Source organism: Pseudorasbora parva, chromosome 1 (genome assembly GCF_024679245.1).
Source record: "Pseudorasbora parva isolate DD20220531a chromosome 1, ASM2467924v1, whole genome shotgun sequence".
In the NCBI taxonomy this organism is placed as follows: Eukaryota; Metazoa; Chordata; class Actinopteri; order Cypriniformes; family Gobionidae; genus Pseudorasbora; species Pseudorasbora parva.
In genome coordinates, this window is record NC_090172.1 from 3,909,470 (window position 1) to 3,924,634 (window position 15,165).

General features: G+C 39.0%; 1 protein-coding gene across 8 annotated transcripts in view; it reads right to left on the bottom strand.

Annotated features, from left to right (window-relative positions):
* myo9aa (myosin IXAa) overlaps window positions 1-15,165 on the bottom strand; it is a 244,333-nt gene that overhangs the window by 36,547 nt on the left and 192,621 nt on the right. For 7 of the 8 annotated variants that reach the window (XM_067455438.1, XM_067455027.1, XM_067455363.1 and 4 more), the window contains 7 exons: window positions 14,756-14,881; window positions 14,442-14,591; window positions 10,841-11,148; window positions 8,750-10,147; window positions 6,816-6,903; window positions 5,486-5,683; window positions 1,298-1,398 (listed from right to left, as the gene is read on the bottom strand). In XM_067455438.1, the coding sequence (XP_067311539.1) occupies window positions 1,298-1,398; window positions 5,486-5,683; window positions 6,816-6,903; window positions 8,750-10,147; window positions 10,841-11,148; window positions 14,442-14,591; window positions 14,756-14,881 (2,369 nt within the window). The remainder of the gene's footprint in view (window positions 1-1,297; window positions 1,399-5,485; window positions 5,684-6,815; window positions 6,904-8,749; window positions 10,148-10,840; window positions 11,149-14,441; window positions 14,592-14,755; window positions 14,882-15,165) is intronic. The other variant, XM_067455516.1, reaches the window with a different exon arrangement.

Genomic DNA, 15,165 nt, shown 5'->3' on the forward strand with positions numbered 1-15,165 from the left:
ACTCAATTCCGACTTTATATCACTCAATTCCGACTTTATATCACTCAATTCTGACTTTATATCACTCACTCAATTCCGACTTTATATCACTCACTCAATTCCGACTTTATATCACTCACTCAATTCCGACTTTATATCACTTACTCAATTCCGACTTTATATCACTCACTCAATTCCGACTTTACATCACTCAATTCCGACTTTACATCACTCACTCAATTCCGACTTTATATCACTCACTCAATTCCGACTTTATATCACTCAATTCCGACTTTATATCACTCAATTCCGACTTTATATCACTCAATTCCGACTTTATATCACTCAATTCCGACTTTATATCACTCAATTCCGACTTTATATCACTCAATTCCGACTTTATATCACTCAATTCCGACTTTATATCACTCAATTCCGACTTTATATCACTCACTCAATTCCGACTTTATATCACTCACTCAATTCCGACTTTATATCACTCAATTCCGACTTTACATCACTCAATTCCGACTTTATATCACTCAATTCCGACTTTATATCACTCAATTCTGACTTTACATCACTCAATTCCGACTTTACATCACTCAATTCCGACTTTATATCACTCAGTTCCGACTTTATATCACTCAATTCTGACTTTACATCACTCAATTCCGACTTTACATCACTCAATTCCGACTTTATATCACTCAATTCCGACTTTATATCACTCAATTCTGACTTTACATCACTCAGTTCCGACTTTATATCACTCAATTCTGACTTTATATCACTCAATTCTGACTTTATATCACTCAATTCCGACTTTATATCACTCACTCAATTCCGACTTTATATCACTCACTCAATTCCGACTTTATATCACTCAATTCTGACTTTACATCACTCAATTCCGACTTTACATCACTCAATTCCGACTTTACATCACTCAATTCCGACTTTACATCACTCAATTCTGACTTTATTGCGAGATGTAAATGTGCAAATCTGAGAAATTCTGAATTGTGAGATAAGTCGCAATTACCTTTTTTATTTAACTAGTTTTTTTAAATGAACAGAAAAATCTCTGCATAAAAGAGACCAGCCGTGATGAATCTAACGGCACCTTTATGGTGCTTTTGATTTCTTTTTATTAAATCTGACTGGAATAAACACTTTTTTAAATAACTTGGGCATTTGGTCTTATGTCTCTTTCATGGAAAAAATAAATAAATAAATACAGTGCTGGAACAATATGAGGGGGAGTAAATGAGTATTATAGTCTTTTGAATCTAATTTTTTGTTGAAAAACGAGCACCTTCCATCTCCATGAGAGTTCTTCCTCGTGTCGCTTTTGGCCAGCTCTCCAGTTGATACAGTCTTGTACATGTTCTTCTGCTCTTCAGTGGCTGTGGCCGGCTGAAAGACATCATTATGTATAGTATGAAAGAGCAAAGATCTCTGACAGACATCGGTCTGTCCAAACCTCTCCAATAGCTCAATATACAGCATTAAACAAACACTTTGTCCCTTCCTCTCACTTCAGCCACCATTTGCTGGAAGATAGTGTCATTTTAAAACATGTACAGCAGGCACAAAGATGTCGCTCCTTAACATAGTCTGAAGGCACTAAGTGGTTAAATCGATTTCTTCTACAACACTAATGCTCTAATACTAACCAGCGGCACACAATGAAAGAACATTTTAATGATAACATATGACTAGGACAATAAAATAACTCTTAAACACACACACGCGCGCGCGCGCACAGAGTATTTCATCAAAGTTAAATGGGCCATTCTACAAAACAGGCACCTTTTGTGTACTTTAAATGATATTAAATGATATCTTCTACATCTTATAATCTTAATGAGCAAACAACAACAACAATAATAGCTAAGTAAACTGAAAAACTGTCAATCCTGTTATCTGAACTTAATTTGCATTAATTTAATTACTTCTTTGTTATGGTACTAGTTTCATAAAAAGACCCAGATAATGACTGAATTGGCCATATGCACAGAACAAGAACTTCCTCGATACTATAAGCCAGCTGGAAAAATTCCGGTTAAATGTCACTTATTGATGTGTCGGTATCTTCAATGTCCTGAGGGAACTTAAGCAGCATCAGTAGTGTAATAGTTTATAATCAGAATATAGTCACTTAGGTCACCCATTGTTTAGGTGTTCAAATGTTAGACATAAAAAAAGACATGTCCCCTATAGTGCACTTTAGCATGGCACTCGCCTTCTGTGTAATTATTCACAATTTGAAAAAAAGAAGAAAAAAAGTAGTTTTTCATGAGCCTTGGTGACTTGGTTTTATAAATGGGGTCAATCTTGGAAAGATGAAGAAATGTGTTTTGGTTATCACCAGTGTTGGGGGTAGTAACACATTACTGTAATCAGATTACCTTTTCAAGTAACCAGTAAAGTAACGCATTACTTTTAAAATTTACAACAAAATATCTGAGTTACTTTGGCACATTTATTTGACTGACAGCTCTCTTGTCCCAATGTTGAGAAAGATGGAGAGCAAGTGCAGAGGTGTTGCGTAAACATGATGGTTATTGTGGTTCTAGACTAAATGTCAGCATTTACTCATCTCACTTGCACAATAAAGATTCAGTATTCCTCAAAATGAATACAAATTTGGATGCATTTAATCTATCTTACTGACCAATGTCTCACTGCTAACCTTCGATGATTCAGTTAAACCATGAGCATAATGTCTTTTTTTATTTTTATTTGTAAAACTTTTTTCTCATGCATCCTATTCTTCCATTATCCAAAACGGCAGCACAGCGGAGAGGTTTGTTTGAGCTGCGCCTTCTACTGGACATACGCCAATTTGCATTTTTACCTCAAGTTCAAGTTCAAGAGTTTTATTTGTCACATACACAGTTATACAGAATACAACCGGCAGTGAAATGTAGACAGGTCCGCTCCATGGACAGCAAATAACAATTAACAAAAAAAAGCACAATAAATTATAAAATAGGGATAGGATAAAATAGGAATAGGATAAGGTGCTATATATATATACATATGTAGAATTATGAATAAATCAAGTAAAGAAATAAGAGATGTGGAATAAAATAAGTGAGATAAAGTAAACTGGAGACTGGATTAAAAATAAATACGTGGATAACAGAAGTGCAGGAGTGTAATGTGCAAACAGCATTATAATGAGTAGTTACATGAACACAAGAATAAAGTGCAGTGCAATATCAGCCTGAGGCTTATTATTTAACATTATATTATTTAACTTTACATCTGCACAAATAGAACTTTTGCGTTATAAAAAAAACAAAAACAAGCCCAGCCCAGAAAAAGTTACATAAGCATTACTTTTCTTAAAAAGTAACGTAGTAACTCAATTAGTTACATTTAACGCATTATAATACATTACATTTTAAAGTAACTTTCCCCAGCACTGGTTAACACATTAAAAATAACATTTAAAGTGCTGGGAAAATGTTGTGTGTGTGTCCAATTATAGAGGTTGTGTTTCTTATTCCAACATGATCATTAGTCTTTATTGCAATCAATAAAACTGGTTTATTGGCAAATTAGGCAAGTGTGATAACCACTTAAATATAAATGCAACATTAAAAAGTCAAGCATTGCTGGTTGTGTGTCGATGTACAGAATGACAGCTAACAGGTCACCGGAAATGCCCACGCTGGCTTATCTAAAACCAGGAAGTAACCGTGCATATGGCCAATTTTACTGTATTGTTTAATCAACAGGACTGGAAAGAGTGGTTATTGAAAAGAGGGCTACAGAAAAAGGACTGAAGAATATGGCGCCATGACAGATCCACAGCTTTAGCCTTGGTGAAGTGTTGCAGAAGAAGACAGAGCTAGATGTTAAAGCATGGCAGTGAAGAAAGCAGAATCTCGCAGTCTTTGTTGTTCAGGAAGGAGCAACCTATAAAGTAACTAGCAGAGCTGTTATGTCTACACAAGCGTGGTCAGATTGTGAAGAGTGCTGTGGGTTACACGTTTCGCTAATGCCTGTTTACATCAGGAGAGGAAAGCAAACCTCTGATGGAAGCCATTCAGATCTGTGTGGCTGGTTGATGTGCCAATGTATTCATGAACAGAAGTTGTTGCAGAGAGTTGTATCTGCTGTATTTTTGAGTTTAAAAATGCATTAAAATTAGGGCCTATGAGTATTCATGAGATCATAAAATACATTATAAGGGGCATTTCATCAATGCATTAAGAATACTGTCATGATGCATTACACAAAGGCTTTAAGTAAAGTGTTATCAGATTGTATTAGAGCTGAATGAAAAATCAAAATGTAAGATAACTCAGTATTATTTTAATCTACTGATAGCCCTAATTAAATGTATCAAATGAATATGAACTACAACCTTCTGTTTATTTTAAAAGTGCATTATGCAATTCAAAAAGATAAACATTTTCTTAAATCACATTTTCTCTAGTATATTTGTCTTACCCATGTTTAAAGGATTAGTTCACTTTAAAATGAAGATTTTATATTTTACTCACCCCCATCTCATCCAAGATGTTCATGTGTTCTTTTTTCCATCGAAAAGAAATGACATTTTTGAGGAAAACATTCCAGGATTTTCCTCCACATAATGGACTTCAATGGGAACCAACTGTTGAAGATCCAAGCAAAGCAGTTTCAGAGGAATGGCTTCAGAGGCTCTGACCAATCCCAGAGGAATTGGGTCTGATCTAGACAAACCATCGGCCCTTTTCAAGAAAAATGTAACTGATATACTTTTTCACCTAAATTGCTCATTTTGCGCTGCTCTGTGATGTGCAATGGATTGCGTAATCCCGTCGGAAAGGTCAGGTTAGATGTAGGCGGAAGTACCGCCCCATTGTTTACAAAGCGCGTGTGCGAAGACAAATACAAACATGCTTAAGCAGAAAAAGGTCTGCGTGGTGTGTCGCAGAGCAGCGCAAAATGAGCAGTTTGGGTTAAAAGGTATATAAATGTTTGGTTTTTCTTGAAAATGTCCGATTGTTTGTCTAGATCAGACCCTATTCCTGGTCTGGGATCAGTCAGAGCCTCTGAAGCTCTTCCTCTGAAACTGCATTGATTTGGATCTTCAACCGTTGGTCCCCATTGAAGTCCATTATGTGGAGAAAGAATGTTTTCCTCAAAAAAAACAACTATATTTTGTTTTTCGACTGAAGAAAGAAAGACATGAACATCTTGAGATGGGGTGAGTAAATTATCAGGACATTTTTATTTTAAAGTTAACTAATCATTTAAGAACGAGACAAAACACTAATTAGGAAATTGATCTTTGCAGGAAAAGGCCAGCCATCACAGATGAGAATAGTTTTCATAAGGTGTTTGTGCATCTGTGGTCCTTCAGCTGGATAGACAGGGAGTGTAGAAGCGGTTAGGTGGTCAGTAAGGCGATCTATCAGGCTCTTCTGGAGGAGTTAGCTGTAGAGAGAGAGAAAGATCTCGCCACTGGGCCTGCGAGCGCTTGATCAGACCGTTCAATTACCATTTCGGAGTCACTGTGACAAGCCTCTAGTGCGCTCTCCTCTGAGTCCTGTTTGGGGAGGGGTGTGCCAGGAGACAGAGGGGTCTCATCATACTCCTCCTCCTCTGACTCCCCCTCTCCCAGGGCGTTTGAGCCGCGGGTCAGGAAGTCTGAACGCGTCCGTGCCATGCGGGCTTTTTTATGACCCGGTCGGCCAACCTAATCAATCAAATGATAATTAAACAAGTGAAGGTGCTCCCTCGTACATCAAGGTCAGGTGACCCCACCGAGGCAGAAAGAGTTCAAAGACAAACGTATTCATTAAAGTAATAGTTCACCCAAAAGTGAAAAATGTGATGTTTATCTGCTGACCCCCAGTTCATCCAACATGTAGGTGTGTTTGTTTCTTCAGTAGAACACAAATGACGATTTTTAACTCAACCGTTGCTGTCTGCAGTCATAAAGCATGTGAATGGGTAACAATTCTATGAGAGCAAAACAAACAAACAAAAAAACATGCTAACAACATGCACAAAAACCCTGCTGCTCCAGACGACACATTGATGTCGCAAGACACACAGTATTTATGTCATTTTTTTACCTCATATCCAGACGAACCCCATCTAATGTTCCCATCCGCCATTACTTACGTCTGGTAAGGTCAAATTGGCGTGATTATAGACATATATTATGTAGATGCCTCATTCGTCAGATCCGCGCAGGCACTAAGGAGGAATCTATCTATCTGTCCGTCCGTCCGTCCGTCCACCCACCTACCCACCTACCTACCTACCTACCTACCTACCTACCTACCTACCTACCTACCTACCTACCTATCTATCTATCTATCTATCTATCTATCTATCTATCTATCTATCTATCTATCTATCTATCTATCTACATACATATATGATCGCAGTTTGACCTTGGACGGAAGTAATAGCAGATGGGAACACTAGATGAGATTCGTCTGATATGAGGTAAAAAAATAACAAATACTGTTGTGTTTCTCACAGAAACCGATCGGTTCGTGTCTTAAGACATCAATGTGTCGTCACGAGCAGCAGGGTTTTTGTGCATGTTGTTAGCATGTTTTTTTTTACTCTAATAGAGTTGTTACCCATTCACATGCTTTATGACTGCAGACTGCAACGGTTGAGTTAAAAATCTTCATTTGTGTTCTCCTGAAGAAACAAACACACCTACATGTTGGACGCACTGGGGATCAGCAGATAAACATCACATTTTCATTTTTGGGTGAACTATCCCTTTAATGAGGGGTCCTGAGGTTTGTGAGAAGATGTTTAAAATCATGACCTGTGAACGTTTGATCATAGAGAGTTTTTCTTACCTCGCTCTTAGTGGATTTGTAACCCAAGAGGCTCAATTCATCCTGGACTCCTGGTGCTTTCCCTTGATTGGCCAAGTCCTTATCCAACCTAAAAGAAGTTCAAGGGTTACAGGGTTTCTGATAGTAGATATAAAACTTATATAGACCTTTTTAAAAACTTAAAGCCATGTTTATTTCATGTGTCTCTTTATTTTGTTGTATTTATCTGGGCTGTCATTTGCAATTTGTTTATTTGTTCTTATTTTATTACTGATTGTTTAGGTCTTTTTTTGTAAATGTATCTCAATGATTCAAATAAAGCCTCAATGTGGAAGCTATTATAACAACTACCCAAATTAGCAAATAATTGTGAGAATAAATTATCTGTATGGCAGTATACAGTACATGGCAGTTTCCCACCGTGGTATCAAATATTTTTCAAGGCATCATATCAAAGTTGGAAATTTCAGTATTGTGACAACATTAGTAAACATCATACGATGAGTTTCATTATCAATACACATTTCAAAACACAACTTCCTACTGGTCTACGTTACTTTTAAATTCATTTTACAAAATGTTTTGCCTAAGGCTTGATATCTCTGCACCTAAACACTAGATTATGCACATAACTTTTACGGTACATTCTGATCACACCGCAAATAAAAGGGATGTTCTCAGTATTTCTGTCATTTTCCAGTGCAAATGTCTAAAAATGCTTGAATCAAGGTACATTTACTTGAGAAGCAAGCAAGTCTTGTCAAATTGACACGAGTTTATGATTAAAACAAGAACAAATATCTGTCAATGGGCTCAGAAAAATCTACTTGATTTAAATGGAAAATCAGTCTCATTCCCAAATGACAGATATATGCATTGGTTTTAAAGTGGAAGCTCACTTAATTTTGTTCTATTTCCCAGAAAACAAGAATATACATCTTTATTTTGCATCGCAAGTAAATGTGAGCGTGATGATTTAAGCGTTTATAAGTCTCTGTACTGGAAAATATTTGCAGTGCATTTAACATTTAATGCGATGACTTTATGAATTTAAGAGTTTCTGCTCTGACCCATTCAAACGTCTTTAGTTTTGCATGCCAAAATCATTTTCATGTGTATGCATATTAAAAGATATCGTCTCAAAAAGCCTCATGCTAGGTTTGACATTAATGAAATACATTTTGGTCCAAAAATAACAAACTACGACTTTATTTAGCATTGTCTTCTCTTTCGTGTTTGTTTTCAATCCTTAAATAAAGATTAAAATGGTCGTGAATCAGCGGATTGATTCGTGATTCGTATCGCCAATGTCACATGATTTCAGCAGTTTGCCAGTTTTACACGCGATCCGAATCATGACTCCTGACCGTTTAAATCTTTATTTGAGGAACACGGAAGAGAAAACAATGCTGAATAAAGTCGTATTTTTTGTTATTTTTGGACCAAAATGTATTGTCGACGTTTCAAAAGAGTCTAACTAACCAACTGATGCAACATAGGGACTACTTTGATGATGTTTTCATTCCCTTCTGGACGTGGACAGCAAGTAGGCATCCACTTACATTCAAAAGACAGAAAGCCCTCTGACTAAATATAAAATATTTTAAACTGTGATCCGAGGATGAACGGAGGTCTTAGAGGTGTGGAACGACATTGGGGTGAGTCATTAATGAAAGAAATTTCATTTTTGGGTGAACTAACCTTTTAAATTTGTCTCACAAAGCTATCGTATAACTCGAAAAGACTAATAATAGAAAAGTCAAATGACATTTTTTACATTTTTATTTCTGAAGCCTGACACCTTTGTTGTATAGGAAAGGGTAACTTGCTAAGTAATTACTTTTTTGCTAGAGAAAAGAAAGAACATCATACAGGTTTGGAATGACATTTTGGGACTTTTTTTTTCATTTTGGGATGAACTATTCAGCAGCCTGGAGGTCAAGCTCAGCACTTACTTTGAGAGGGAAGCCTTCTTCGGAGAAAAGAAAATGTTTCCGGGCCTCTCGGACATGGCGACGTTGACATTCTGAGTGGAGGGTTTCTTGTTTATTCTCTTTCTGGCTTCATCTCCTCTGGACTCCAGGGTCAACTTCGGCGCCCACCCTTCGGCTACACTGCGGCTGTCCTTCGGTCGCTCTCTGATAATGGAAGGAGCAGCTTCCTTCTCCAGGACTAGCAGCTGGGATCTGAGGTCAGGCTCCTGCTGGGCTATGGGAGCAGGTCCTCTGTCCGAAACGAATCGGTCTGGTCTTCCTCCTGAGCCTTCTTGTCTACTCTGCTCGATCTTTTGCAGAGCTTCGACCCTCTGCTTCTCAAACATCTCCCTCTCATGTTGGGCGAAATGCCTCCGTTGTTCTTCCAGGACGTGCTTCTGCTGACGGATCTGTTCCATCATCTCTTTTTCATTCTGCTGCTGCTGGTGTTTCTGTCGCTCTTGCTTTTCCTCATTAAGCTTCTCTAGCTTTTCCAGCACATAAAGGCTGGCGCTGATTGGCTGTGCTGGGCTGGTCTGGACGGCGCTGTCTTTGACCTCGGGAGGCTTCACATCCGCTTCATTCAAGGCGCTTTCCTTCTGCATGCTAATGACCACAACCATCGGTCTTCGAGTGGACTCCTTGTCTTTCATAGGCTTGCTGGGGAACGGGGTGACCGAATTTATGGTAGACTTCATGACTAGAGAGCTGCTTTCTAATTTAGGGGAGTAGAAAGTAGGGAGTGAATTTGGTATTCTAGGAGGTTGAGCTTGGCCGGCTGGTTCCGGTAAGATATCAGGTGCCGGACCGTCAGAGAGCAAAGCGGATTCGGGCATGTTGGAGAACACATCGTGCTGGTCTGGTGCAGATGAAGGAGAACCAAGGTCCTCCGGTTCGGCACAAGGTGCCTTGTCTTTAAAATACTCATCTATATTGAGTAGCTCAAAGCTGCCTTTGGAGCTCTGGCTATCTGGAGTACCCTGAGGAGTGTGTGCGACCTCGCTGACCATCTCCAATTCTTCCGAAGGAGACGTTCCTCCAGTGGAGCGCACCTTCAAAAGCTCCAGGCTAAACTTGGCCTGCTCCAACTCTCGCATCCGTCGGCTCTCCCGTTTGGCCCGTGTCTTCTGATTGGGATCCTCCAGAGTGCGCGGTCTTTCTCGGATCGCCACTTCAAAAGTCGATCGTCCTATTGCCGTACCTTCCGTCTCCATCTCTTCCAAATGATCTCCACTGAGGACCTGTTTGCTCCTGTCCTGCTCCTCATAGGAGTCTCCCCACACGCCCATGTCTCCAAGCTTGTCCTCTTCTGTTAGCAGATTGGTTTTTCCATTCGGCAACTGAGTGGTTTTTAATCTCTGCTCTTGAAGTTCTCTAAATCTGAAAATTTCAAGATAACCCCAGTTATTTCAGTAAAAGACCACCTCTTTAAGTAGGAACACAGGATTTTTGTATAGTGCTTTTCAAAGGCACAACGACTGATTTCAATGCAGCTTTAAAATCATGATATGTTCATAATATCTACAAGCTTTATAGTCATATTTAGCAGATGAGAGGAATAAGGAATAGGCCGATAATATAGTTAATTTTGCACAAATATAAAGAATCAAGCAGTTGCTATATCACATATATAATTAACTGGATGCATGCAGATAAGGTTGGACATACTGTATTTCTGACTTTTTATATAGAGCTGTGCTACTTTTTATGACCATATCACCAATCACCATATGACCAAACAGTTAACTGGACCATATAATTTTTTTTCCTACTATGGAAGTCAATGGCTCCAGTTGAAGAAAGACATTCATTCAGGTTTGAAACAACTTGAGGGTGAGTAAAGGATGACAGAATTTTCAATTTAAAGTGAACTATCCCTTTAAGACCCTGCTGGATCCAGTCTGATTACTCTAACACACACTCACCTCTTTATTTTTTTTGCTTTGTTTTATTTTGTCATTTGTACCGTAACCACCAATATCAATGTATTCCTTCTGTGTGTGTTTTTGTTTGTTTTGTTTGTAAAATGTTTAAAAAGCAATAAATAAATCATAAAGAAAAAAAAGAAAGTACCTCTGCCTGGCCAGATAGCCTCTACTCGTTGCTTGCAGGAGGATAGCGACGTCCCGCTGCCGGAGGTAAAGCTCTCTGGCCCGATGTCTTCTCCATGCAGCCTGGATCCGGAGGGCCGCCCCATCCCGCCGATACAGCCTCCAGTTTTTCTGGATCACCACGGCTGCTTCCTTCCACAGCAGGAGTCTACGCCTCTCTCTAAAGCCTCTCCAGGCGGCCTGAATGCAGACCGCTGCCCCCTGCTGGACACGCAGATCATACTCCAGCCTACTGTCATTCTGTGAGGCCTGACAGCTCCTCCACCAGCTCTGCATGAGACACAGCAAACCGGGATTGTATAAAATACTTACTAGGTCACATGCATGTAGGACAAAGACAGCATTTTCATATTTCTTTCACATGCACTTAAAGGGATAGTTCACCCAAAACTAAAAATGTGATGTTTATCTGCTGACCCCCAGGGCATCCAAGATGTAGGTGTGTTTGTTTCTTCAGTAGAACACAAATTTAGACCCCACTGACATTATACGAGCAACGGTTGAGTTAAAAATCTTCATTTGTGTTCTCCTGAAGAAACAAACACACCTACATCTTGGACGCCCTGGGGGTCTGCAGATAAACATCACACTTTCATTTTTGGGTGAACTATCCCTTTAAGAAAATCAGTACTAACCCCTTGCCTGTCAGCCCCCCATTTGGCAAGTGGGGCATTTTTTGACATACCATGGTAAAAAGGCTGCTGCTCACAAGATTTACTTAATATACACATAACCAATATATATTTAAAGAGCCAACACTTGAGAGTTTACAGCTGAATACTCAGAATTACTCAGACAGCTATTCATAAGGAGATATATCGGCTAAAACATACATTTAAATATTAAAAATATTTTTCTTAATGTATAAAATTATGTGAATGTAGTATTACAACTTATAACCACAACTAAAGTGAAGCCACAAGTGTGGTCATGCTACATTTCAAATCTGAGGCTGTTATGTTCAAAACTATGAATTTTATTAAACATTTTCTAAGACCATGTTGGGATTTTTTTTAGAGAAGAATTTTTTTTAATCAAATATGTTGTTGGCCTGCAGACACCCATTTGCAGTCTTTTGTCTGATGTATAGCGAGGAGAACAGCTCAATTAATGCAACAATGTGCTTACTCGACGATCATTTTACACCTTTGAGTGTATGAGATGTAATCCTCATTACTCTTATGTTGTGATTACAGCGATTATAAGGCCACTATAGACTTAATGCCTGCCCAAATGTTCCAATCTTACTTTTTTGAGGAAATACCAAGACATCAAAAAAATATATACTTATAATATTAAAAAGTAATAAAAAGGATCGGTTTGTGCCATATACTTCCACAACAGAAGTGCAAACAAAGTCTATCCATATTAACCACTTTATATTTCATTCTGATTCATGAATCCGAACATAATTTTTTCATGAACGCTAAATAAAGTGATCGGGTTGGTGTGTGTGTGGGCATGTTTTTGTGACATATGAGGAGACAAATGTGTATAATGTCATGGGTATGACACAGGTATTACAGGAGAGGGTGAAATATGAGGACATTACCCATGTCCCCACTTTACAAAAGGCTTATAAATCACACAGGAGGAGTTTTTATTAGAAAGTAAAAGTGCAGAATGTTTCCTGTGATGGGTAGGTTTAGGGGCAGTGTGTGTGTGTGTGTGTGTGTGTGTGTGTGTGTGTGTGTGTGTGTGTGTGTGTGTGTGTGTGTGTGTGTGTGTGTGTGTGTGTAGGTTTAGGGGTAGGGGCAGTGTAGGGGGATAGAAAATACGGTTTGTACAGTATAAAAACCATTACGCCTAAGGAATGTCCCCATATGTCACAAAAACAATGTGTGTGTGTGTGTGTGTGTGTGTGTGTGTGTGTGTGTGTGTGTGTGTGTGTGTGTGTGTGTATGGGCCTGCTTACACCTGGTCACTTCATGCGTTTTCCCTGATAGCCATCCGATCGTAATAAGACCAGGTGTAAATGGCCTCCGAAACGCTTTTAAGACGGATTTATATCCGATCACCTAAACCACTTCAGGAGGTGATCCGAGACGCATTCCAGACGAAACTGAACAAGTCTAAATACATCTGGTTGCTGAAACCACACATGCAAATTTTACTTCCAACCATGCTGAGAAATGGGTTATAGTCATGTTATAGCCAGATATAAAAGCTCTGCTGCAGCACACATCGCTGCAAATCAGAAGATGAGTATCTCTTCATCAAGCCAACACAAACTACCGCAAATAAAACCGAAAGTAAGTTAGAGTAATCAACACACAACCATCTTCATTAAAAATACAGAAACTGAATGATCTTACCAGTGCTAGCTCATATTGCAGTCTTTGTTTTTTTTTAATTGGCTGATGAATAATAAAATGCAGCTCGTTTCTGTTGGTTTCGGTGACGTAAACTCCATTAAATCTGCATATAATGCGGGAATTGAAGATCGGGTTTATATCCGTTTTGCCAATTTTTGTAAATTGAATCATTTTGATAAATCAGATCGCTATCTGATCAGTAAAACAAAGTGACCATGACTATATGTTACAAGCTTAAAATCTGATTTGATTTCACTGCTCAAATATACAGCATTGCGCTGTTTGCGCACACCATTCTCCTATATTGCTTTTTTAATCTGTTTTAAAGAGCAGACTAAATATTTGTCGATTTCAGGTCCTAGTTAGGAAACGACAAGCACATGAACTGCCGTGTCGTGCTGCTATATTAATCAAGCAGTAAAAACTGCCCTTTCTGTGGCCAAAGGACTGGTGGGACGCTGAGAGGAAGGAGAATTTGAGAATGACACGATAGATATTCATGACACTATATTCAACAACAGCAGCTCATTCCCCGCATCACACGACATTTCTAGTTTCGGGTTTCAACCCGATAAAGAGATTACATGTCCTCTCGATCGGATTAGGAAAGCTGCAACCACCTCTTACCGATCCAAATGACATTTTAATTGGATTTGGCCAATTCTTTTCGATCGACGTGGTTGCCTGTGACTTTTATTACGACTGTGCCAGTACAATCTGACACTGGACATAACCGGATATTACAATCGGACTATTAGGGTCTATTTTAAAATAAAATACATTAAATGATGGAACAAATACATTCAGAGTTAAAATATCGATTTAATACTAAATCCTTTATTCCTGTAAGTACTTCTGCTGTTTTCATGTCAAAAGTCTAACCCAAAAACCACAGACACGGTTCCCGCACCTTCTGTCCAATGAATGACCTCCCATGAGTTTCCAGTCATTTGTGATAACTGGATAATAATATTCCATTGAAACTACAAAAAATACATTTCCAATAAAAAACAAATAATGAAAAAACATGAGTTTTATTCTTGCAACTGAAATTGCAATAGCCCGGATATTTCCAGTCTTTCCACTTCTATTTAAACCATTACTGTCACGTTATTGCATGTGTGGATTACCGCACAAACTCTCAATAAAGATGCTATTGATGTTTCATTGTATAAAAATGTTCACTTGCACAAAATAAATAAAAATCAATCAATCAATCACATAATGCAGTAAGAAGAAATGTGGTACCTGTATCTGACCGGCAGCCTGTCTCATTCTGAGGAAGTTCTTCCTCTCCAGAAGCGCTCTGAAACGCCGCTGGAGATTGATTATTCGACGCAGCACCTCCTGATGGAGCAGGTCTTGTAGCCGCTGACGCTCTACTTCACGGAGGAACACCTGCCATACACATATAGACGCGTCACATGCATGCAATACTGGGCATTTCCAACAAGGCTAACCATGAATGGACAGTATGTGTCATCCAAAAGGCATCAGAAAAAGTTACACTGTAGGAATTTAATTAAGTCCTATCACTGCCAGAGGCTGAAGGCTGATCGTACCATGGTTCGGCCCACTTGGAACCCTTCGGGAGTGAGATCCACCTGGCTCAGGTACCGTCTGATGGCTTCCTGGCTGGCCTGCTGGGTACCCTCAGGTAACAACACATGGAAGTGTCGAGCAAAATCCTGGAAGGCAAAAGAAAGGTTTTTACGGCACCGTAACAAATCTATTTCTTCAGTCATTCACTTTCTGAAGTTTCCAGGAGGTGACATTTCTCATTAGGGCCTAAAAATGCTGCTGATTTCAGAACACTAGCATCACTGTGATGGTATGAAGTCTCCTGGGGGTGGACAGTCTGGGAGGCAGATGCCGTTGTGTATGCAATTATTCCTGGCCACTTTTATTGCAGACTATAGAGAGCCTCTGTGAAGTCAGCAGACTACAGCTTCATATCTTACAGGAATTACCG